General features: G+C 42.4%; 1 protein-coding gene across 2 annotated transcripts in view; it reads right to left on the bottom strand.

The window, feature by feature from the left end:
* Positions 1-6,575: 6,575 nt before the first annotated feature.
* EDEM2 (ER degradation enhancing alpha-mannosidase like protein 2) overlaps positions 6,576-26,553 on the bottom strand; it is a 28,124-nt gene continuing 8,146 nt past the window's right edge. For both annotated transcript variants that reach the window (XM_081559922.1, XM_081559921.1), the window contains 6 exons: positions 24,073-24,284; positions 21,572-21,713; positions 19,005-19,129; positions 13,884-14,028; positions 10,218-10,339; positions 6,576-7,135 (listed from right to left, as the gene is read on the bottom strand). In XM_081559922.1, coding sequence (XP_081416048.1) covers positions 6,635-7,135; positions 10,218-10,339; positions 13,884-14,028; positions 19,005-19,129; positions 21,572-21,713; positions 24,073-24,284 — 1,247 coding nt within the window. In that variant the 3' untranslated portion in view covers positions 6,576-6,634. The remainder of the gene's footprint in view (positions 7,136-10,217; positions 10,340-13,883; positions 14,029-19,004; positions 19,130-21,571; positions 21,714-24,072; positions 24,285-26,553) is intronic.

Raw genomic sequence — 26,553 nt, forward strand, 5'->3', positions numbered from 1 at the left:
AGAAACTCAGAAAAAGAGATCAGATTTATGGTTACTAGAGGCAGGGGGAGGGGGCTGGGAATTGGATGAAAGTAGTCAAGAGGTATAAACTTTCAGTTATAAGATAAATAGATACTAGGGATGTAATATATAACATAAATATAATTAACACTGCTATATATATGAAAGTTAAGAGAATAAATCGTAAGAGTTCTCATCATGAGGAAATATTTTTTTCTATTTCTTTTGTATCTATATGAGATGATGGATGTTCACTAAACTTACTGTGAAAATCATTTCATAATGTTATGTAAATCAAATCATTATATAGTGCTGTGTGCCAATTTATATCTCAATAAAACTGGAAGAAAAACAAAAGCAAAATATATATATGCCAGAAGAACAGTTTCTTATTTTTTCAGGAGTCATGTGAACAGTTTTCCCTTTTGGCACTGAATATACAATCCAATACAATGATAATAAGGATTTCTCATTGATAGCTTACATCATGGCTCAGAAAAATCTGTCCTATCACATTATATATACTTTTCTTTTTTTGAAAATATTCAAGGGACTGATTCAGCATGTCATGTTTCCAAATATCTTTTTAATATTGCTGGCTTATTGATGCTTTCATTGGCAAGAGTATCATTACAAATAATGCATTAGTATATGTCACTTTTGGTTTTGTACATTTGATCAAGTCATTTTTAAAACCCTGTCTTACTAAACTTACCTTTTTTTTTCAGCTGTGCTGGGTCTTCCTTGATATGTGGGGTTTTCTCTAGCTGCAGAGAGTGGGGGCTACTCTCTAGATGCGGTGCACAGGCTTCTTATTGCAGTGGCTTCTCTTGTGGAGCACCGGCTCTAGGGCATGCGGGCTTCAGTGGTTGTGGTGCAAGAGCTTAGTAGTTGCAGTTTCCGGGCTCCAGAGCACAGGATCAATAGTTGCGGCACACAGGTTTAGTTGCTCCAAGGCATGTGGGATCTTCTTAGACCAGTGATCCAACCCGCATCTCCTGCACTAGCAAGTGGATTGTTTACCACTGAGCCACCATGGAAGTCTCTACCCTTTCTTCTTAATGAGGCACAAATAAAGCCATTGTCTGCTAACTAATGTTAAGTACTTTCCCCAATATCACTATTCATTCTTCCTATATTTTCACCTTCTCATTCTCAATTTTTGTAGCATGAAAACAGTCCATTTAAGGACAATTTGAACTATTTCAATAAAAATGCTACATTTTTCACACGTTCAAGATATTCCTGATTATGGACTGTCTGCAAAAACCAAACTGCAAATTCCTAACCAAAACTCAGTTGAAAGTCATTACAATGTTGCAAAAATGAATAAAATTCTCCCACACTTTCATTCATAACTTGTTAGGGCAGCCCAAATAGACTAAGACACCATGTCCTAGTGGGCATGAAGTGGTATCTCATTATGGTTTTGATTTGCATTTCCTTAACAACTAATGATGTTAAATATCTTTTCATGTGCTTGTTGGCCGTCTGTATACTTCTTTGGAGAAATGTCTATCTCCTATGCCCATTTTTTGATTGCATTGTCTTTACTGTTGAGTTGCATAAGTTCTTTATATATTCCAGATATGAAACCCTCACCAGCTATTTGATTTGCAACTATTTTCCCCCATTCTGTAGGCTGTCTTTTCATTTTAGTTACAGTGTCCTTTGAAGCACAAAGTTTTTAATTTTTAGGAAATCCAATTTATCTGTTCTGCTTTGTTTACATGTGCTTTAAGGTGTCTTCTAAGAAGCCACTGCCTAATCCAAGGTCACAAAAATTTATGTTTTCTCCAAAGAATTTTATCGTTTTAGCTCCTATTTAGGTCTTTGATTCATAGAGTTAGTTTTTTATATGGTGTTAAATAGTGGTACAAAATCTTTCTTATGCAAGTAGATAGCCAGTTGTGCCAGCATAATTTGTTAAAAATGTTCTCCATTGGATTGCCTTGGCACCTTTTTCAAAAATCAATTGACCATGAAGGTTTATTTCTGCATTCTCAGTTCTATTCCATTAATTTATTATATGTCTACCCTTATGCCAGCACCACACTTTCTTGATTATTGTATCTTTGTAGTAAGTTTTAAAATCATTATGAGTGAATCCTCCAGCTTTGTTCTTTTTTAAGATTGTATTGACTATTCCGGGTCCCTCGACTTTCTATATAACTTAAGATCAGCTTGTCCAATTCTCTAAAAAAGGCAACTGAGTTTTGATAGAGATTCCGTTGAATCTGTAGACTAATTTTGGTACAAATGCCACCTTAACAATATTATGTCTTTTAACCCATGCAAATGGAAATATTTTCCCACTTACTTAGGTCTTTAAACTTTTCACAATGTTTTGTAGTTTTCAGTGTACAAATCTTCTTGTATTTTTGTTAAATTTACTCCCAAATAATTTATTCTCTTTTATGCTGTTATAAGTGGAAATGTTTAATTTCTATATTGTTAATTGCAAATGTACAGAAGTAAATCAATTTTTGTATATTGATCTTATATCCTGCAATCTTGTTAATCTAATGTTTTTCTCTTATTTGGGAGAGGTATACAAAGAACGATTAACTTTAGATTTTAAATTAAAAACATGTGTCAGTCGGAATGGTCTCTAGATATAACAGTTAGGCACCTGATAGGAATCTACAAAGGTATATGGGCCGAGTGTAAGAGAACCTCAAGGGATATCATGGTAATCTGGGGCTAGTACTAGCATAGCCATTACCATACCTAGCCTGAAAGAATAAGGGAACAGAAAGGTTACCATCACCTGAAAAGAAGTTGAGAGAAACAGTGACCTTCAATTGAGAGACTAGCTAGCCTGAAGCACCCCCGCTGGAGGAAAGCCATGGGAATAAATATCATGACCTCATTGTACTTCCTTTCGCCAATCTCCTGCCCAGACACCCCACTGACTGAACCCAAGTAGAAGCCAGAGAAAAAGTGAACCCAGTGGTGTAGTTCATACAGGACCACAAGAGTAGAGAACAATCCACCCTCATGGGGGAGAGAAGGTGGAGAGGACATCCAGAGGAGTAAATGGAAGATACCCTCACACGAGCTTATGCCACAGTGATAGACAACCTCATCAGAATCACTCAAAGAAAGTATGAGGAAGAAAACAATAAAACATACTGAATCACTGTGTTGTACACTTGAAACTAGTATCATACTGTAAATTACATTTCAATAAAAAATAAAGTACCTGATTAGTGATAAAATGTGAAAGAATTTTTAAAAAATAAAATGATAAAAGCCAGCATTAGGATAGTAGAAAATAAACATAACAATTGACAGTAACAACCAAGTCAAAAGTTTGTCCTTAAAAAACAAATAATAAAATTTAAAATTTCTGGCAAGACTAATCAAGGCATAGGTAAGTAGCATTAGGGATAAGAAAGAACAACTTTATGTTAATAAATTCCTGAAAAATACAACTTTCTTTGGTGATCATTTTGTGATGTATAAAAATATCAAATCATTATGTGGTACTCCTAAAAATAGTAAATCACCCTGTTGTACACCTAAATAGTATAATATTGTAAGTCAATTATACTTTAATTTAAAAAATGCCACTCTGTAAATTGGGGACGGAGAAGGCAATGGCACCCCACTCTAGTACTCTTGCCTGGAAAATCCCATGGGTGGAGGAGCCTGGTAGGCTGCAGACCCATGGGGTCGCTAGGAGTCGGACACGACTGAGCGACTTCACTTTCACTTTTCCCTTTCATGCACTGGAGAAGGAAATGGCAACCCACTCCAGTATTCTTGCCTGGAGAATCCCAGGGATGGCGGAGCCTGGTGGGCTGCCGGCTATGGGGTCGCACAGAGTTGGACACGACTGAAGCGACTTAGCAGTAGCAGTAGCAGTAAATTGGGGAAGGGAATAGGATTTAGGAAAGGACTTTCCTTCTTCTCTTTGGCCTAGAATCCAGTATGTTGACTGATGATCAAGGGTATCCCAGAATGTGGGGTGAGTTAGCCTTGGCCACAAAGAAGTTCTGAATAATGAGTGGGGTGGGTTGTGGTTCTATGAGCAGCCATAGCTAATGGTAGTTGTTAGTTTCTAGATGCTGTCATTTCCCCAACTTTCAGTCAGATCTTATTAAAAGTTTATACACCATGATGAAGTGGAATTTATCCCAGCAATGGCTCCATATCCATAAATCAGTGTGATACACACATTAACAAACTGAAAAATAGAACCATATGATGATCTCAATAGATGCAGGAAAAGTGTTTGACAAAATTCAACACCTATCTGGCTGCTCTCACTTTCTGAGACTGCCCACAATCTGTGGGGTGTGTTTCTCCCAGGGCTCCTCTCACCTTTTGAGATGGACTGTACCCTGTCTATAGAGTGTATATCTCTTTCACTTTACTATGGCTCGCTCTTGAATTCTTTCCTGTGTGAAGCCAAGGACCTCACTTGGTGGCCTGTCCCAGGAACTTACCTGAGACCTAGGACATGACCACCCTCTTGTGCATCATTTTCCTGAAACATCTTTACAAAGGAAGAGGAATAAGGTGGTCTTCTCCCCCTCCCCACTTCTCCTTCGATTATAAAAATGTGGTCCACTTAGTTCTTGGGGTAGAGCCCTCTTGCCTGCCTATTTGTATCCTTCATAGGGTCCTACGTTAATAAGTCTATTTCTTGCCTATCAAAAAAAATTCAACATCCACTTATGACAAAGACTCTTAACAAAGTGGGTATAGATGGAACATATCTCAACATAATAAAGGCCATATATGACAAATCTACCATCAATATCATACGCAATGATGAAAAGCTGAAAGCATTTCCTCTAAGGAAAAAGGCAAGGATGCCCACTCTCACCACTTTTATTCAACATAATATCAGAAGTTCTAGCCACAGCAATCAGACAACCAAACAAAAAGAATACAAGTTGGGAAAGAAGTAAAACTGTCACTGTTCATTGATGACATGATATAGAATCTATTTATAGAAAATTATAAAGACACCACCAAAAAACTATTAGAAATAATACATGAACTTTATCATACCATATAAACATAAGGCTAGAAACCATTAAGCTCCTAGAAGAAAACATAGTATGCTCTTTGATATTGGTGTTAACAATTTTTTTGGATATGTCTCAGGCAAGGGAAACAAAAGCAAAAAAAAACCAAATGGGATTATATCAAACTAAAAAGCTTTTGTACAGAGAAGGAAACTATCAACAAAATGAAAAGGCTGTCTACTGAATGGGAGAAGATATTTGCAAACTATATATCTGATAAGGGATTAATTATCCAACATCAACTCAATATCAAGAAAACAAACAACCCAATTAAAAGATAGACTAAAGACATGAATAGGCATTTTTCTAAAGAAGACATATAGATAACACACAAACACATGAAAAGATGCTCAGCATCACTAATCATCAGGAAATGCAAATCAAAACACAATGAGATATTCCCTCATACCTGTCAGAATGGCTATCATCAAAAAGACAATAAATAAATGTGGGCGAGGATGTGAAGAAAAGGAAACCCCTGTGTACTGTTGGTGGGAATGTAAATCGATGTAGCCACTGTGGAAAACAGTATGAAAAAATTCAAAATAGAACTCCCTTAAGATCTAGCAATTCCATTTCTGGGTATTTATTTGAAGAAAACAAAAATGCTAATTTGAAAAGATATATACATGCTGATATGTATGCCTATATTCAATGCAGCATTACTTAGAATAGTCAAGATATGGAAGCAACCTGAATGTCCATCAACAGATGAATGGATAAAGAAGATGTAGTGTATGCATATATATATATGTGTGTGTGAATATTAGTCACACAAAAGAATTAAATCTTGCCCTTTGTAAAAATATGAATGGACCTAGACATTTCATTTATGCTAAATGAAATAAGTCAGAAAAAGACAAATACCCTATGATTTCACTTATATGTGGAACCTAAAAAACAAATGAACAAATATAACAAAACAGAAATGGACTCATAGATACAGAGGACAAACCGGTGGTTGCCATGGGGGAGGTGGGGTGGGGGGAAGACTAAAATAGATGACAGAAATTAAGAGGTACAGAATTCCAGTTATAAGATAAGTAAGTCATGGGGATGTAATATACAGCACAAGGAATATAGTCAATAATACTGTAAAAACTTAGTATGGTGACAGATGGTAACTAGGCTTTTTGTGGTGATCATTTTGTAATGTATAAAAGTATCTATTTACTATATTCTACATACAGTATAGTTCTTATATAATTCTATACTATATAAGCCCTATAGAATTTATATAATATTGTAAGTCAACTATACTTCAATTAAAAAATAAAAAATGAAAACCTTTCCCCCTGCCCCCCAAAAAAGGACTAACAAATACATTTACAGCACCCTCCAGAAAATGGGAACCTTGAAAGGAAGGGAGATTCAAGTATCAAGCCCTGGGGTTGTTGGAGCCAGCTAACTTTATGTTCAGCTATTTCTCCAACTATATGAGAAAAACTAGATTTTCAATTGTTTTTAGTTGTGCACCCTACCTTTGAATGAAATCTCATGAAACAACCCAATTTGTAAAATAGAAAACCATGATCATCAAAAGCAGATTTATTGTTACAGTTTAGTTTCAAAAACAAAATATCATCCAGTGGTTATGAGGAATCTAGGAAAACCTGTCCCAGTAATGCCAGCTTTGAGGTAAAAGGCTGACTAGGGCAGCTGAGAAGTGGGATTTTCTGCTTGGCAGGCTTCTTTTCCCTTGCCCGCTCATGGTTTTCAGGGGAGGAGAATGTTCCGGGCCCTGTTGGGGGTTCCCATGGCCCCGAGCTCATAGTTTTCTTCTGAAATTTTGACCTTTTCCGTTTGAGAGAGTAGAATTCCCTCATCAAATCTTCCACTTCCCACTGTTCTTCCTTCAGCCTCCGGCAGCAGTGCAGGGCGGCGGGGTCGATGGGGTGCGCTTCTGTGTTGAAGATATAACCCCCGGCTCCCAAGACGCACTCCCCATAGGGGGTGATCACCGCATCGAAGGTGGAGCCGTTGTTGTGGATAAAGTTGGTCGGATCAAACAGCAGGTAGAGGTATTTCACAGTCTCAGCCAGGAAGAAAGACTCCATGCGGTTGTCAAGCTTGTGGTCCCGCAGATCTTTGATCTGCCACGTGGAAGAGGGAAGTAAGTCAGACTAGCATCAGAGCAGGAGAAAGGGTCGGGGGACCCCTTCAGTCCTTCCTGCCACTAGGAGGCTACGGGTCTTTGAGCAAATCACTTAACGTCATCTCTCACCAAGTTTATCACAATTTTCAACTGGGCTTCCTGCTTCCATTCTTACCCTAAAGGATTTGTTGTTGTTGTTTAGTTGCTAAGTTGTATCCTACTCTTTGCCACCCAATGGACTGTAGCCTGCCAGGCTCCTTTATCCATGGGATTTCCCAGGCAAGAATACTAAAGTGCCATTTCCTTCTCCAGGGGATCTTCCCGACTCATGGATCGAACCTGTATCTCCTGCTTGGCAGGCGGATTCTTCACCACTGAACCACCTGGGAAACGCTATGCTCAAGGATATTTTTATCTTAAGTCTTACCTGTTACTCCTCTATGGAAAACCCTCTGTTAACATCCCATTTCCCACAAACTAAAATCAAAGTCCTTATTGTGGCCTAACAGGTGTGATCTGGCTCCTGCTCCTTGCTGACCTCATCTTTTTCCTGCTCTTTCTGTGGCTTTCGCAGGTCCAGCCACTCAGCTTTTCTATTCTGTGAACAAGCTCATGCCTGGCCCGGTTCTTTTCAGTGGTGTTCTTGAAGCCTGGAGCCATCTTCCTTCAGATATGTTCCCCATCCTTCGCTTCCTGCAGGTCTCTGCTCAAATGCTGCCTCATCAGAACGGTCTTTCTTGGTCCGCCTACATGATACAACAATATCCTAGCCCCTTTATCCTACTCTTTTGTGACTCCAAACATTGATCTAATGCTTACGTCTCTTAATGATGTAAAAATGGAGCATCATTTACTTATTGGACATTAAGATGGTTACCAAGTTTTTGCTCTTGTACACAACTGATTAGGAGTCTTTACGAAGAAAAATTCATACTGAGTTTATAGTCGGGGATGAATAGGTTTACTTGCTACAAACATTTAGTTTCTAAAATAAATATTTATTTTAGAATTAGCAATACATTTTCTTAAACAAAACCAATTCTCAGTAGACATCTATTTTATACCCAAAAAATGTGACTAAAATATGGACTTGATGTACCAGGAATTATTATTCTTTTGTCCTATTTGCCAAAGGCAGAGGAGTCAGATGCCTATTCCCATCATTCGCCTTGGCAGGGCTCCAAAAGACTTCACTGTCATGGAAATAAGTCAAGAGTTCTAAGGTCCCACTGAGCTCATCCACTTTGACTTTTCACAAAATACAACATACTAGAAATTTAAAGCACATCGTTGCTTTATATTTCTCCTACACATACAGGTCTTTTCTTTAAAAATATGCATCTATGTTTTACTCATAGAATATAATCACATTACAACTTTTTGAAAAGGAAGAGTTTTTTTGATTTGATTGTTTTTAATTCCATACACTAAAAAAACCTCTGTAGGCTTTTTGGTGAATTTCCTCCCAGACTGTTTGCTTCCACATCTGGCTTTTACATGTCTATAACCACTGTTTATTTCTATCTTGGCTGCTTGGGTCCTCTAAGGATGTGATATGGCTCTCCTCCTTGACCCCCTCAATCCATTCTCCACAGAGGGGCCAGAGTGATCTTTCTAAAATATTGCACATCACTGCTCTGCTGTAAATCCTACCAAGGCTTCTCGTTCCCAGCAGAATGAAATCCCAGCTCTTCCTCATGGCTAATACAAAGCCATATGTGATCTAGCCCCTGCCTGCTTCTGGGGATGTATCTTCTCCCGCTTTCCCCCTTGCTCACCCGCCTCCAGCCACAATGGCCTCCTTTCTGTCTCCTAGATGCACATTCACTGTTTTTTCTACTAAAATGTCAGCTCAGGGGCTTGGTCTTTCTTCATTGCTATAATCCTCAGTCTAGCACAGCACCTGGCCCATGAAATACACTCAGTAAACATCTGTGAGACCACTAGGGCTGTTTCATTTAGGATCCTTGGGTTTGCAAATAAGGCTTATTGTTGTTTTTCAGTCGTTAAGTCATATCCAACTCTTTTGCAACCCCATGGACTGTAGCCAGTCAGGCCCCTCTGTCCATGGGATTCTTCAGGCAAGAATACTGGGTTGTCATTTCCTTCTCCAGGGGATCTTCCCAACTCAGGGATTGAACCCACATCTCCTGTTTGGCAGAGGGATTCTTTACTACTGAGCCACCAGGGAAGCCCACAAATAAGGCTGTGTGCGTGTGTGTGTGCATGCATGCTTAGTTGCTCCATCATGTCCAACTCTTTGTGACTGCAAGGACTGCAGGCAGCCTGACTCCTCTGTCCATGGGAATTTTTCCAGGCAAGAAGACAGGAGTGGGTCGCTATTTTCTCCTCCAGGGGATCTTCCTGACCCAGGGATTAAACCCGCATCTCCTGTGTCTTCTGCATTGTGGGTGGATTCTTTACTGCTGAGCCATCAGGCTTCCCTGCAAACAAGGCTGTGGGACTGTAATTCCCTTCTAAAATCCATTTTATAGGCCTTTTCACAAAATGTTTCACAAAACACTTCTTAGCAAAGTAGCCTATTCAGACAGCTAGAGGGTCTCTGAAGTAGGGAGAAGGCCAAGGGCATGGAGTCTAGACCCCTGGGAACGAATCCTAGCTCCACCTCTATCTGTTTTGTGACCTTTAGCCAGGCTCAGCTTCTGTTCCTCAGCCTCCCCGTCTATAGAATAAAGACACTGCTGCTGCTGCTACTAAGTCGCATCAGTCGTGTCCAACTCTGTGCGACCCCATAGATGGCAGCCCACCAGGCTCCTCCGTCCCTGGGATTCTCCAGCAAGAATACTGGAGTGGGTTGCCATTTCCTCCTCCAGTGCATGAAAGTGAAAAGTGAAAGTAAAGTCTCCTAGTCGTGTCTGACTCTTTGTGACCCCATGAGCTATAGCCTACCAGGCTCCTCTGTCCATGGGGTTTCCCAGGCAAGAGCACTGGAGTGGGGTGCCACTGCCCTCTCCGACACTACTTACACCTTTAAGAGTCCTTCCAGTGTTAATATTCCAGAGGCTCTTTAGCAGCAGGGGGAGACATTTCCCAATTCTTGGGCCCATGGAAACACTTACTGTGGCAAATCCACACTCCACTTTGCTGATTTTCTCGATGGATTCCACAGCATCTCTTCCGAGTTCTAAAAGGGTGGGATCCCCCGTGGCACGGTAGAGGTACATGGCACTCTCAATGAGTTCTGCAAAGTTCAAAATGGACCCTTCTCATCCAGTGGCTGGGCAGGGAAGGCTGGGAGCCTGCCTGGAGCAGCAAGAGACTCCTCCCCTCCTTACTGTGTCCACAGGGTCCCAACGAGGGGGAACAGGGGGCAACTTCCTCGATATGAATCTTCAGAGCCAATCCACCCACAATCTGAGGCTTAGTGGAGACCAGCATTAAAATAGATCATGGATTCCCATCCCAAGGGAGAGACAGGCAGCCAGGTTCTGGGATGGGGAAGGGACCAGAGGCTGCTGCCCACCTCCCCATATCTTTTCCCTCCTTCTTCCTTAGTAACAGAATCACTAACTTTACCCAAGCACAAGGCTGCCTGGATTAACAACTATTCCCAGCAGGCAGGTGTGGGATTAAGGTCCCTGATACCAAAGAGTACCACATAAGGCCAGAAAATCAGAGAATAAATTAAATTTCTTGTTTTTCTTTTGACCACATGGTATGGCGTGTAGATCTTAGTTTCCCCACCAGGAATTGAACCCAGGCCCCTTGCAGTAGAAGCGAGGAGTCTTAACCACTGGACTGCTAGGGAAGCCCCCCCCAAATAAACTTCTATTTTAATTAAGCTACTATTTTTTCTCTGCCACTTACAGCCTAACCTGATCCTAAAGCTTCAAAGAGTATGACTCTGTCATTATAAGGCCCTTTCCAAGATGGGATGGGCAAAAAGGTGAAGGTTAAGATATTCAAGAATCAACTTACAATCTAGCAAAGATGCAGCCATCAGTTCACTGTGCCCAGAACAAGGCAACAGTCTTGCTTTGTTCTACACAATTGGAATCTGACATTCAGACATGAGCCCTATCATAAGATGAATATTAGCCAACTAGCCAACAGGAGTTGGACTAGATGGGAATATTTATCTGGAGAAAAGAAAACCCAGCACAATGTGTGTGTTGCTTTCAGATATCTAGAGGGCCATTACGGAAAAGAAAGATATGACTTCTGGGGTGGGCCCGGTGGGTAGAAGCTACAGCTCTACAGACTTTGCTACTTCTTCACCTGTCTTTACTCGGACAGGAAAGAACTCTTCTCCTCTCCCTACACCAGCCTCTCCTCCTCATGTTCTACTTCCTGTTTCCTCCTGACTCCTGATCACTACTTTCTTCCCTAATGATTTATTACTGCAAACTCTATTTCTGGTTTTGTTTTTTTTCTGGCCTGCGGGATCTTAGTTTCCTAACCAGAGATCAAATCTGTGCCCCCTGTCATGTAAACACAGTCTTAACCACTGGACCACCAGGGAAGTCCCTTGAGCATTTTCATGTGTAATTCAAGGAATTAAACACATTGGCTCTTATAGAGTTTGTTTCAATAGGAATTATTATTCCTTTTCATTTTGGCAGAGTTGAGAAGACAGCAGAATTGTTTTATATTCAATTTCCTTTTTTTTTTTTAAGCCGTGCACACAGCATGTGGGATCCTAGTTCCCTGACCAGGGATCAAACCCAGGCTTCCTGCATTGGAAGTACAGAGTCCTAACCACCAGACGGCCAGGGAAGTCCCATCTGTGTCTTATTTTGGGAGAAAATACCACTGCCGATCTCCGCAGTGTTCTCCTACTTCTCCTTCCCTTTAACCCACAGGCCTGTGGACACTTACTAATCTAACTGCTCATATTCTAAGCATAGATGGGGGTACATTTACTGGTAGATGGACACACTGTGCGTGTTCAGGGATGGAAAAGATGGTGCCCTCGTGGGAAGCCTCCCCTTATGCTTCTCGCAGCTGTCTGGCTCCGTGCACCCAGGGCCAAGCATCTTGTTTCTTGTTTCCTCTTCCTCACACATAGGCCTGCGTCTGCTAGTGATTGCTTGAATTTCCTGTGTATCTGGTCAACTCTCTGGAAGAGGGTGAGAGCCCAAGGTTTAGACTTGGACTTAGGTGAAGGTGAAGGCCTTCGGAGGCTTTTAGGCCAGGTTCTCTGCTCCAACACTGCTGGTCAGAAATGTGCACCAGAGCATCGGCACTGGCCAGCCTAATTATAGAAGACTCCCTTACCTCCCACTTGCTATTGTTTGGGGTAGGAAGAGTGACTGGCCTAAGGCATTTCTGGATTCCTGGCTGTGGTGCCTTACTTTCCACTGAGCCTTTCTGCCAGCCTATCCTGCAAACAAAACACATTGCCTCCGTAAGTAGTGAGCCTCCTGTCACTGTTGGTTACTGAACAAAGACAGGAGATAACTACATGATAGGGTTATTGCAGGGGGATATCAATTAGAACAGGAGTCCCCAACCTCTGGGATCTAATGCCCAACGATCTGAGGTGGAGCTGATGTAATAATAATAGAATAAAGTGCACAATAAATGTAATACACTTGAATCATCCCCAAACCATCCCTCCCCCAACCTTGGTCTACGGAAAAATTGTCATCCATGAAACTGATGCATGGTGCCAAAAAGGTTGGGGCCACTGGATTAGAAGACCTCTCAGGTTCCCTCTATCTTTGGGAATGCACAAGCCTAGGTCTGACATTTAGTCCCAAACTCTGTCTTCATCCTATTTATTAGTAACACGGCATCAATATAATCTGACCATTTTCTCTTAAAAAAAAAAAGAAAGAAAAGCTATGAGAATAAATGCATGAGCAATAGTAAGAACAGCAGCCTCCAAGGAGTCAAAAATGACTAATTTGCTGTTTCCAGTTGCTGTTTTATTCCCACTGCTGTTGCTTCTCCAAGATTCCTACAACAATCACTGAGAAGATCAGCAGGTCAGAGGAGGAAGGAAGTGGGGTAGAGAAGGGCAGAATGGACAGAAGCCACTAGAAGGCCCATCCCACAGCTAAAAGGCATTCAGGTGGGAAGAGTCAAAAACAATGGGAACATAAGCTATTTTGAGGTGGTGGGGGGTGACTGTGTGCTGACTCAGCTTCCTTCCTCTGCCCCTCTTTCCTTCCCCCTCCTTGTAATGTTTAACTTTCCTTCAGTGAATCAGAAGATCAGAGCTGGAAAAGAACGTAAGAGAGTTATTGAGTGTGTGAGCCCTTCTTTCTCTAAGTCTTGAGGACTGAGCTGCAAATGAGGAGGTGGATGACGAGAGATGATTCACTCCTAAAGTCCATTCCTAAAGTTCCGACATTCCACAGATGCACAGTTTATCTGACCTGACCCATTGACTTACGATTAAGATTGCCTATGCATCCGAAATCCCAATGGCAGGAACTCAAAAGGCATCAACCTGGCTTTGTCCATCTCACTCGCTTGTCCAAGTTTGAAGGAGCATAAGATGTAATGAGGAGACCTGGGTTCCAGTCCTAACTCCTACACCTAACAGCCTTGGGGAAGCCATTGCAACCAACCAGGCTTCCATTTCCTTCTCTGAAAATAAAAGGGATATAGAATTCCTAGCAGGAAAACCACCCAGAGTCACTGGAAGCAGCAGATGGCGGGGGTGGGGATGGAGCTGTGAGCATTTGTGAGGCATGGAACCTCATAGAGATGTTGAGGGCTTGGGGTTCGGAGAATTGAAGGCTGTGAGCTGGCCATGGGCCAGAGATGCTGCTTACCTGGCCGAAGCGGGTAGCCCTCTCGCTTCTCCACTGTATATCCCTGAGGAATGTTGTAGAATTCTGGGAGCCCCCCAAACTGCTTCCAGATGGTGTAGTAGTTGAGGAAGGTCCTCATGGCGTTGTCAATGTCCCCAATGAGGCTCTGCAGGAGAGAACTGGTTGTCAGGCAAGCAGCCACCAGGCAGGAAACCCAGATACAGAACCCCACACAGACCCTCGAGGAAAAGAGGAGGCAAAGGCTTTGGAGCTCAAGACCTGTGATCAAAGCCTGAGTTGGCCATTTACTCACTCTGCAACCTTAAATCAGACACTTAACTTCTCTGAGCCTCATGTACAACATGTAATTATAATGTATATTTTATTTTGCTGTAAGGGACACAGGGTGTATACAAAGTCCCTGCCCACCAGTACTTGCTCAGTCAGTACTGGCTACTAATAGTTAAATAGGTAAGTCAGCCATCTGATCTGAAATTCTAATAAGAAAAAGGTTGATTATACTAAGTTTCACTCCTACCCTACACCCCAGCAAGTAATCATTTTGCATTAGTTTGTAAACATAAGCAAAGGTGTATGAGTATATATCACTTCCCCTGCATTAAATACAGCTTATTCAATATACTCTTCTGCAGTTTCCTTTATTCATTTAACAATACATCTCAATTTTTCCAAGTAAGTACCTCTCCCTCCTCCTATTTATACAGTTGCATAGTATTCCACTGCTTGGAGCACAATTTAATTAGTTCTTTATTGATAGTTAGTTGACTTGCTTCCAATCTTTTGCTGTTTGCTATAATAACCAATGCTACAACAAATAACCCTGTACTTATGTCACCTCAAACATGTGAAGTGTATCTGTAAGATACATTTCCAGAATTAGGATTGCTGAGCCAGAGGATATAGGTGCTTGTCATTTTACTAGGTGCTTCTAAGTAGCTATTCATATTAATATAAGCTCACAGGGAAGCAGCTGACCTTCCTGACATCTCTACTGGATGTCTCAGGGATAGAACAAATGACATTTTCCAGGCTAAATTCTTGGTTCCCTCACTCTCTCACAAATTTGCCTCTACTCTCACCTCTCTCCCTTTTCAGTAAATGGCACCACCTTCCACTGATTCCACTCTGGCTAGATAGCTGGGGGTCATCCATGGCTCTTCCTTCTTCCCTGACCCTTACATCCATTCTATCAGCAACACCCATCAATTCACTCTCTCTAAAACATCAAGATTTTTCTCTACTTATCTCCAGAGCCACCACTTGTTCACCAGCATCTTGCACTGAGATGACCTCAAAGGCCTCCTCAGTGACTGGTTCTATGACTTGTCTTCTCTAGTCCACTCTCCCCAATGCAGCCAGAGAAACTGTCTTACTCAGAGGCTTATGCTGACCAGACTCAGCATAAGGCAAGATGCCACCATGGCCCTCAAGGCCCTGTGCAATCTGGCCACTGTTGACTTTCCATTAACTGTTCTTTCCCTTCCTTGGACTGTGGCCATCCTGCTTTTGTCTCTGATAAACACCCGAGACCTTCCTGCCTCCAAGACCTTCACACATCATGTTTCCTCTGCCTGGAACATCACCCCACCCCTACTTCACATATCAGCTTCAGCATTACCACTTCTGAGAGTCCTTCTTATCTAAAGTAAGCCCCCATCTAATATTCTCTCTTTTGGCCTCTTATTTGTTTCCTTAATTGCAACTTATTATTTTATGAATTTGTCTAAGTTTTTCTTTTTGTTTCACTCTCTATGAACTTCGTGAAGGCACCCAAATATCTGTTGAGGATACAAACAAATTCAGTGTCCTCCTTTCTTCATCTATGGAACATCACCTCAATGGGCTATGATGATTCTGTGTAAAATGCCCAACACATAAATCATTCTTTCATAAATATTTATCACCTCTATGTACCAAACTGTCAGCTAAATGTTAGCTATTAGTGTTATTATAACCTCACAGAGAAATAACCCCAGAAACCTTTCTCAAAGCAGGAAAAGTGCCACACACAAAGCACACAAGTCCTATACAAACTGGGATGGCAAAGTGTGATATATACTCACAAAGGAATATCATTCAGCCTAAAAAAGAAGGAAATGCTGATATAGGTTACAAGCATGAAACTTGACATTATGCTAAATGAAATAAGCCAGTCACAAGAAAACAAATGCCATGTGATTCCACTGATATGATACCTGGAGTAGTCAACATCATAAAGATAGAAATTATAACGCTGGTTGTCAAGAGGCTTGGGAAAGACAGAATGGAGAGTTAGTGTTTAAAAGGTGTAGAGTTTTAGTTTTACAAGATGAAAAGAGTTATGGAGATGGATGGTGGTCTGCATGAATATAAATTACATTGAACTGTACACTTAAAAGGATTAAGATGGTAACTTTTATGTTGTGTGAATTTTGCCACAATTTAAAAAAAGGAAAAAAAATACAATCATTTATTTTTCTTTCATTACTAGACATTTGGATCATTTCCAGTTTTTCTTTGTCATACACTTTGCTGCTAGAAATATCCATATATGAGTTGCATCTTTCCCTGATCAATTATTTTCTTGGAAAATATGCACAGAAATAAAATCATGCAAAGTCAATAGGTGTGATCAGTTGTATGGCTGGCTGGTACAAGCAGGTTTTTTTAAGAGGAATGTAGTTACAAATGGTTTTAAGGAAATAGATTTCCAGATCCTCAACTTTTCTAAAATGTATCACCAACACAAAGGCAGGCTACCTGTTCTGTCTCTTTCACAACTGTCCTTCTACCACTTGACAAAGCAAGATGCACCCACCAACAATCTCCAACCTTACTGTGGAACACTGAACACTCAACTAGGTTAAATTTAAAATATTAGTGTAATGAAAAACAAAAACAAAAAATATTAGCTTAGGTGTTAAGAAAAATGAATGACTCTAACCACTGGGTAACAAATCCTTCTGCAAATCAGATGGGTTTCAAGTCTTTGCTTTCAGAAAATGAAGAGAGGAACTGGTCAAGTTGTCAGCAGAGACATCATTAAAAATAATTTTTGATGACAGATCATTATGTGATTTTCTTTGAACAATATAATATTGCTACTTCTTCAGGTCAAAAATGGTTGAATGCTGGCAATTTTATACAGTTCAATCTCTTAACTCAATGATTTCAAAGAACCGAATGATACTGCAATTATCAAACGCCTTCCATCTCCATCTACTTATTTATGTGCTCAGGCTCCTCGGCACTTATATCTAAAAAAAGTGAAAAGCAGGAATAAAATTGATGTTAACTGTGCCCCGTTTTAGTACATTGGGTTGCAAAAGAGTTGGACATGACTGAGCAACTAAAACAACAACATTCTTCATGCAAAGATACATAAACTACTAAAAATTTTAAAAAGCCCCAAAAATCTCATTAAGAAATAAACCTCCAATTAAGTTGCTTTCAGGTTAATAATCATCAAAAATTGTAAGCTATAAATGTTGTTTTAATCATTTACATACTAATGATTACTAAATTCAGGAGAAAATAAATACTCAGAGCCTATGGGCATGGGAAATTTTAAAACATTTAAAATTTCTACATATGAATAAATTTTGTCACTGCTGCTGCTGCTAAATCACTTCAGTCGTGTCCGACTCTGTGTGACCCCATAGATGGCAGCCTACCAGGCTCCTCCGTCCATAGGAGTTTTCAGGCAAGAGTACTGAAGTGGGTTGCCATTGCCTTCTCCGGAATTTTGTCACAGAGACATATAATAGGGTGTCCAATAAAATGTTTTCAGCATAAAATTATAATTAGGATAAAATCCTATTGAGGTAGTAGAATGGAAATATGAGTTGGAGGAGAAAAAGGAATGGTATGCCACTATTTAAATTCGTAAGATTAAAAACATGCAAGGGACACTATAATTTTTTAAAATCCTTTTAGGGGATATTCAAGTAATAAAATTTGAAGATCTTAGACGAGCTGGACCAATATTCAATATTATCCACAAGTTCTCTCTGAGCTTCTTTCCCCATCTGTAAAATGAAAGGGTTGGCTAAAACTATATAATGGGGAACTAGTTAAATAAATGATACTATATCTATTCAATGGAATATATGCAACTGTTAAAAAAGCCAAATTGATCTATATGTATCAATAAAGAATGATTTCCAAGACAGTCAGTGAAAAGTAATAAAATGGTCCTAATTATATAAAGAAAAAAAGGGGCCATAAATACACACATATCTATGTATATGGATTTCTGGAAAGAGGTACAGAAAACTGGCAATAAGGGCTGGCTTGGGGAGAGAATCTGAGGGTGGGAGCTTGAGACTTATTTATCACTGTATTCCTCTCTTTTTGGGCATTTCTTATTATGCTGAAAAAATTTACTACCATCTACGTGTCCAACTCTTTGCGACCCCATGGACTATAGCTTGCTAGGCTCCTCTGTCCATGGAATTCTCCAGGCAAGAATACTGGGGTGGATAGCCATTCCCTTCTTCAGGGGATCTTCCCAACCCAAGGATCAAACCTAGGTCTCCTGCATTTCAGGGAGATTCTTTACCATCTGAGCCATCAGGGAAGCCCCTACATGTTATTACCGTTTTTTAACTTCTTAAGGTTAAAAAAAAGTTTATAAAAATACTTTAAATATAAAGTATTTTAAGATATTTACAGCTTATAAAAATATTTTAAATATTTGAGGACACCCAGAGGGTTGATTACATGGGCTCTAAGATCCTTTCCCACTGCAATGCTGTCAGACCATGTAATGGGAAAACACAACGATGGCAGCAGAGTGGCCCCAGATGCATTCATGCCCTTCTTAGGCCGCTGTCAAGAATGAGGATATGTGACAGAAATGTCCAATGGCTATGACCGCCCAACCCAGAAAAGACACTGTGTACTTCAAATGGTACAACATTCCACAGCAAACTAGAAGTTCAGTTCCTGACACCTGAAAGCTCCCCCTGAAAAACTCAGTCTGGCAGAACTTTTGAATCTGTCTGACTCACTCTAAGCCTCTCTTCCCTCCCCAATCCAGCCCTCCAATAAAACGTACTCAAGCGCTTTTGATCACACATCAGAATGAGGTTGCTTTGCCCATTCCATAGAAAAAGGACCACCGTCTCTGACTGCTCCTACCTGAAGACCAGGCCAGTAGGCCTCCAGAGACTGGAAGACTGGCATGGACACAGTCCCCTTGTACATCTGCACCCATAGGTACCAGTCATCGAAGCGGGTGTAATTCCGAATGGCTTTGTTATATTCTGCAGAAGAAGTAAGACAATGGACATGTCAGTGATGAGGGACACAGAAGGCAGGTTTTGGCAACTGAGGGATGGATTTAAACATTTGAAAGACCCTCGGGTGACCCAGCCTCAAAGTAGACAAGGATGCAAGGAGATGGATGAAGGAGTGTGGATTCTGGAGTCGAACTTCCAGGTTCAAATTCCAGCTCCAGGTCTGCTACTTGCTAGCTGTGACCCTGAGGCAAGTTTTTCCCCTCTTAAGCTTCAGTTTTGGGTTTTTAATTTAATTAAAAGTATTTTTATTGGAGTACAGTTGATTTACAATGTTGTGTTAGTTTCAGGTGTACCATAAAGTCAAGAGTTATGCTGTTGTTGTTCAGCTGCTAAGCTGTGTCTGACTCTTTGTGATTCCATGAACTGCAACACGCCAAGCCCCCCTGACCTTCACTATCTTCTGGAGTTTGCTCAAATTCATGGCCATGCTATCTAACCATCTCATCTTCTGCCGCCCTCTTCTCCTTTTGCCTTCAATCTTTCCCAGCATCAAAGGTTTTTTCCAGTGAGTTGGCTCTTCGCATCAGGTGACCAAAGTATTGAAGCTTCAGCTTCAATCCTTCCAATAAATATTCAGGTTTGATTTCCTTCAGGATTGACTGATTTGATCTCCTTGCAGTCCAAAGGACTCTCAAGAGTCTTCTCCAGCACCACAATTTGAAGGCACTGATTATTCAGCGCTCAGCCTTCTTTATGGTCCAACTCTCACATCTGTACATGACTACTGGAAAAACTATAGCTTTGACTATACGGACCTTCGTCGGCAAAGTGATATCTTTGTTTTTTAATACGCTGTCTAGATTTGTCATAACTTTCCTTCCAAGGGGCAAGTGTCTTTTCATTTCATGGCTGCAGTCACTGTCCATAGTGATTTTGGAGCCCAAGAAAATAAAATCTGTCAGATATACATATATCCACTCTTTTTCAGATTTAAGCCTCAATCTTATTATCTATAAAGTGATGAAAGTAATGTTATACATCTCATGGGATAATGCAGTCATTTGTTCACCCAACAATATTTACTGAGCACCTCTAGGTTCCTGGGTCGGGAAGATCCTCTGGGGAAGAAAATGGCAACCCACTCCAGTATCCCTGCCTGGAAAATCTCATGGACAGAGGAGCCTGGCAGGCTACAGTCCATGGGGTCGCAAGAGTCAGACACAACTTAGCAACTAAACCACCTAGGTTCCAGGTATCTAGGGAATGGCAAACAAGACAAAGTTCAACCCTCAGGGAGCTTGCATTCCAGTGGCAACTTGAACTTTTAACTCCCCCTAGAGTGTAAATCCATGAGAGTTAGGACTTTGTTTTGTTGATTGCAAGATCCCCAACACGAAGAGTACATAATAAATATGCACAATAAACATTATCTGGGGACTTCCCTGGTGGTCCAGTGGTTAAGAATCTGCCTTGCAATGCAGGAGACAGAAGTTTGATCACTGGTCAGGGAACTAAGATCCCACATGCCACGGAGCAACTAGGCCTGCATGCCACAACTAGAGAGTCCATGCATCTCAATGAAAGATTCCCTCATGATGCAACAAAGATCCTGCAGGCTGAAACTAAGACCCAATGCGGTCAAATAAATAAACAAATATTTTTTTAAAAGCAGATATTTAAAATAGAAACAAAACATTATCTGAATGAATGAAGTACCAAAAACACATCCAAATAAATAAGACAATCTCAGTGTTGTAAGGATTAAAAGAAATAGTCTATGTTCAGTGCTTGGCACTGCAGTTGACACATCAATGGTACCCAACAAATATTTGCTGAATAAATGAATGGTAGCCATAATTATTATTAGGTGCCCAATAATTCCTCAGTATCATTATAACTAGTGTCTAAGGGACTGGAGGGTAAAATGTTTCTATTCAACAGACATTCATCTGCTAGCTACTTCCTGAAAAGCACTATGGGAAGTACAAAGATGAATAAGGCCTGGATGTTGCACTTAGTTGGTAGAGCTGTAACGCGTGATGACAGCTGACGGCAAAAAAAAGATGCTGAAGGACCTAAATTCTGAGGCAGCATCAAGCTATTTCCTGGGCAAAATGACATTTAAGCTGAGCCGTAAAGGGTGAACAGAATTTGAACACATAATGGCAGGAAAAAAAGGCATTTAAGGCAAAGGAAACACAGTGTGTGCAATACAGGAAATAAAAAAAAATCCAGGGCTGCCTACAGGAAGGCAGCATGGTTCAGTTGGGCTCTCGCAGGACAGCATGAAGAGGTGTTACGGGCCTCAAGTGGGCAGTGTAAGTCTATGGTAGTTTTGAATGCAGACTCCGGTACTCAGAAATAATTCTGTAGGCAGGCACTTGGGAGCAATTGAAAGTTTATAAATAAATGATATTTCAACAGGGGAGACCAAGAGGAAAAGCCCCCCTTCCCTGCCCTCTTTACCTAGGAACATGGCCATGAGCTTCTTATCCTGAAGCAGGATGGCTCCTTTCACCAGGTACTCAAAGTAGGAGTCCACGCCAGCCCCAATGCCCGCGTCCTGGGCCACCCATTTGCCAGTGAGCACATCGATGTGGTTGCCAACCTAGGAGAAAGACACGTGGTCTCAAAGGAGGACCCAAGATGAGCAAGGATGTCCCCACCCCCCTGGCTGCCTGGTGAGATGCAAGGTAGGCACCCCAGCACTTCTTGGGAGACATGGAGGTTCTTGGGGTACAGGGTTGGGGAGCAAGGCTGGCTCACAGCCAGCTCTCCTGCATATTTGTACAATGGAGATGCATCTCATGTACATTTAGGAGGACTTAATTATACAAAACTGGTCAAAAACTGAAAAAAGAACTAGACTTGGAGTGTTCACGCAAAGAACGTGTTCATGCCTAGAATGTGTTCATGCCTAGTGTCTAGAGTGACTGTGAGCCGGGATATGAGAACATGCTGTTCCCACAATCTGTCTCAGACTTCTCAGCCTGAGAATCTGCATGCAATTCCAGTGTCTAAAGACACAAGGCACACTCTGTACTTCTGTTAATCAATTTGGGCAGGACACCCAAGAAACAGAGCAGTTGCTTGTAAGGAGAGGAACTGGGTAACTAAGGGTACTTTCTTGTATTCTTTGACTTGTGAACCACTTAAACATAAATTTTAGGGACTTCCTTATTGGTCCAGTGGCTAAGACTCTGTGCTCCCAATGCAGGAGGCTCAGATTCAGTCCCTGGTCAGGGAACTAGACCCCGTGTGCTGCAACTAAAGATTCCCCATGCTGCAATGAAGATCGACGATCTTGCGTGAGGCCAAGAAAGACCTGGCACAGCCAAATAAAACAGAAATACACTTTGAAGATTTAAATGAAGAGATATGTTGCCCATATAACTGCAACCCTAATCGATGCTGAGAGCTTCACCTGGTATTCAAAGAAACAGCTAACTGTCCTGTTAGTTTGGGCAGATCCACAGTAAGGAAGGCAGGAAGTAGTTGATTTGGAAAGTGAGTTCCTGGAAACTCCGGTAGAGGAGGGAAAGTGAGGCAGGGCAGGGAGGCATCCCAGGAAGGCTGTACCATCAGGCAAGTTACCACCAGAGAACGGGAGCTCCATCCCGCTGGGCAACTTTGGGACTCAGCGTAGAGGACTCAGTCCTCAGGTGGGATGGGGAAGTGAGGTGTTTATCCACAAACTCCCATCAGTATCAGTCACTGACTGAGAACTGCTCCAGGGGAGAATTAAGTCTTGGCGCTTTCAGCCAAGGACAAGCAGAGCAGGATCCAGGTACCAGAAAAAGGCCTGTAGGCAAAGAGACCTGGGTGATAGCAGCTGGAAGACAGGCCAGTGTGCACGGAAATGGTAAAGGGCTGAGGGGATGTGGGCAGGCCAGCCATGGAGTCCACCACGGTTCCAGGGCTGGAGAAAAGACTGCCTGTGTTGGACTCACTAATGGAGTTACTCGAGGTCCCCAGAGTGGCACCCTCTTAAGGAAATGTTAAGGATTCCTCACACAACTTTCACTTTCAAGGTGACTTAGAACCAGAATTTGTATAAAACATGCCCCCACCTGAATCATTTTCAGACAACACAGTCTTTATCGGTCATAATGACTCAGTGAGGAGATGTAAGTACGTCACCATTACTACTGAAGTAACTGTGGATCAGAAAGGTTGAGTGACTTGGCCAGGGTCACACAGTTTCAACAGAGTAAAGCCAGAACTCAATCTCATTTCTGACTAAATCCAGAGCTATTTCCTGAACAGCTCTGCCTCAGTTACTGTTAGTTTCACTGGATGATCCAGTTTAGGAACTGCAATCGACCTCATAGATGACTGGTCACATTTTTCATGGGTTAGTAGGTGTGGAGAGGAAAGGGAAGCCCTGGTATCAGATAAGTTTATGAAACATTGTATTAAGCAAAATTAAACAGATGAACTTATCAGAGGTTTTCATAACCTTTAACCTGTTTGTGTTCATTATGACTCTTCAGAAAAAAGGATACTATTTATAATATTCCCCAAACTTAATTGACCAGGAATCTTTTTTTCATGGAACAGCCATTCTGTGTCTCTTATATTTTCTGGTTCTAGGAAACACAGTTTCACAAAAATATGTAAAAATGAGGGCCAGGTAGGCTGATTATCTAAGGTCGCTGAGTGAGTCAGGGCATGAAGCATGCAACCCACTCCCTAGAAATCAGAGAAGCTCAAGGAGTCAGAGCTCGTCATGGCCCCCCTTCCTGGTAAAGGATGAGCTCTCACGCTCTCCTCCTCTCTGTGCCAAAGCAGGAACTGGAGGTCTCATCTACTTTCCGTGTCGTGAGCCTAAGTCTCGGACCACTCCTGAAGTCACTCTTAGTTTCCTTCAGCTGAACTGCAATTTGTTGCTCAGAGCCCCGAGCCTTGTAAGCACGGGCCATGGTGGCCAACTTGACCTAGATGGGAAGGGTGGCAGTGGGACCTACCAGCCCAATGTCAGACCGGCTCTCCCAGAGGCGCATCAGGGCCACTCTGGCCACATCTTCGAACACGGGGTCACCGGTGAGGCTGCTGAGGGTGGCAAATTCCACGATGAAGGTCCCGATGCCTGCCGTACAGGTGACAGGAGTCTCTCCTGGGTTCACACCGTGAAGCAGGTTCACCGTGCCATATGGCATGCCAGTGGGGGTCTGAAAGGCTGAACCATCACAAAATTAAGACCCTAGACAAGAGCGGGGAGGGGGGATGGTTGGACACAGGCCTAAAGCCTAAGGTTTTGGCCAGTGCTTCCCTCTTGTCCCCTAGTTCAGCAGTCCACAGCCTTCTTGGCACCAGGGACCGTTTCGTGGAAGACAGTTTTTCCACAGACTGGGACAGGGGGATGTTTCAGGCGGTAAAGCGAGTGATGGGGACTGATGGGAAGTGGCAGATGAAGCTTTGCTCGCTTGCCCGCCACTCACCTCCTGCTGGGTGGCCCGGTTTCTATCAGCTTGCACACCAGTACTGGTCAGCAGCTGGGGGTTTGGGGACCCCTGGCCTAGGCGATCTGCTAGAGACTGAGCCAGAGAAGGATAAGTGTCGCAACTGGAGACCTCAGTGGCCACTTAATCCAGATGCTGCCAAACACTGCTCCCCATGCCTCGGGCTCTTGCCTGTGGTGCAGAGGGGAACAGCAGGCTATGCTCCAGGTTGACATGCATGCTCACTGTAGCTAGAACAGCTCCACTTTCACTTGTTTTATACTGTGCCTTTAGGGGCCAGGCAAGTAACTTAGTGTGAAGCAGGTGGGGCTTAAGCCATAGGCAGTGGTGGGGCTGTTGGCACAACGAGGAAGCCGTTCATCTACTTTTTAAAACACCATTCTGACAAATGAACTGTATCTGCAGCCTCTTAACAGTCCCAGAGGAGCCAGTTCGGGATTCCTGCTCTAAAGGGTTTTAGGGGCTATGTTATTTTCTTTTCTTTCCTTTTTTAAATTGGTGTATAGGTGCCTTACAATGTTGTATTAGCTTCTCCTGTACAACAATGTGAATCGGCTATACGTATACATACATCCCTTCCCTCTTGGGTTTCCCTCCCATTTCCCCCCACCCCACCCCTCCAGGTCATCACAGAGCCCTGAGCTGAGCTCCCTGTGCTATATAGCAGCTTAGCATTGACACAGATACACTACCATGTGTAAAATAGATAGCTAGTGGCTATGTTATTTTTTTTTAAAGGATATAAACCATGAACCTGCTGATTGTAATCCGATCCTCAATTCATAGGTAGGAAGACATGCTTGCAAAGAATTGACTCAAAGGTCACACGGCGAGCCAAACGGAGCTAAGATGGGAATGACTGCCATGTGCCCGCTCCCTCTTCCCTCCCCACAGGCCCAGTGCCCTGCCCACCCCACCCCAGTGCTTTCCGATTCAAGGCAAGGATCTAGACAGCAAGCCAGAGGCAGAGACTTCCTCTCCAGGCTGAAAGGTCAAACAACCCCAGAGCAGCCCGTGCGTCACCAAACTGTGAACAAAGTTGTCAAAACTTCCAAGAACCACAAGACCCAGCAACTTTACTGTAGGAGAAGAAACTTGCTATCTGGCAGACATGAATGGAAAGCAAGGAGGATTCAAGTCACCACCAAGAAAGCCCCAAAGAGATAGCTCAGAGAAGCCAGGCAGTCTTAAAAAGAGAAGGGGTTGACGAAATTCTGTTTCTTGACCTGAATGGTAGAGACACGGGTGCCGACTCCAACATGCACTTTGCAATATGTATATTTCTCAATTAAAAAAAAATTAATGCAAAAGAAAAGGGAGAAACCAGGTAGAGTTTCCTCCAAGGATGAGTCACACAGGACACGAAGCTTTAAAAAGACATGCAGACCTGGAGACAGTGAGCCTGAACTGGGCTCGCTCATTCTCCTCAGCTCATCCCCAAGGATGAGAGGCAAGTCCTGGGTGTAGGGGAGAAGTGACATGGCCAAGATGTTGGTGGAAAGCACAGCGTGACGTGTTTGGGTGTGAACAGGGCTCAGAGCCTCCACCACACCCTGAAGAGAACGCAGTGTCCAGCTGATGCTGCCGAGCCCAGCTACTGCCCCACCGGACAAACACTGCGGCTTGGCCTGCAGTCCTGGACATGGCTTAGCTACAAAAGAAGTCCCTCTTGTGTCTCAGTGGTGTTTGAGGTCCTCCAAGAGCTTTCTCCATTCTGATCTCATTTTATGTCTCCCCAGAGGGAGGTAGGAATTATGACTGTCATCTGATAGATGGAGAAATTGAACCAAGGAGAGATATGGGTCAAGAGATTGGCTGGCAGAGCCAAATCTGGAATCTGGGGTTGCAAACACTCAGATCTGGAATCCTTTCATCTCAGCAGTGTGTGGGCCTGGGAGGGGGCAACAGCACTCACTCAAATAAGGGCAAGAGCCTTGCAGCCGCCAGGCTCCCTGCCCACAGTCATGAGGTTAGCTTATCCATCCT

Source organism: Giraffa tippelskirchi, chromosome 13 (assembly GCF_054371585.1).
Source record: "Giraffa tippelskirchi isolate mGirTip1 chromosome 13, T2T-mGirTip1v1.2.pri, whole genome shotgun sequence".
NCBI classification, from domain to species: Eukaryota; Metazoa; Chordata; class Mammalia; order Artiodactyla; family Giraffidae; genus Giraffa; species Giraffa tippelskirchi.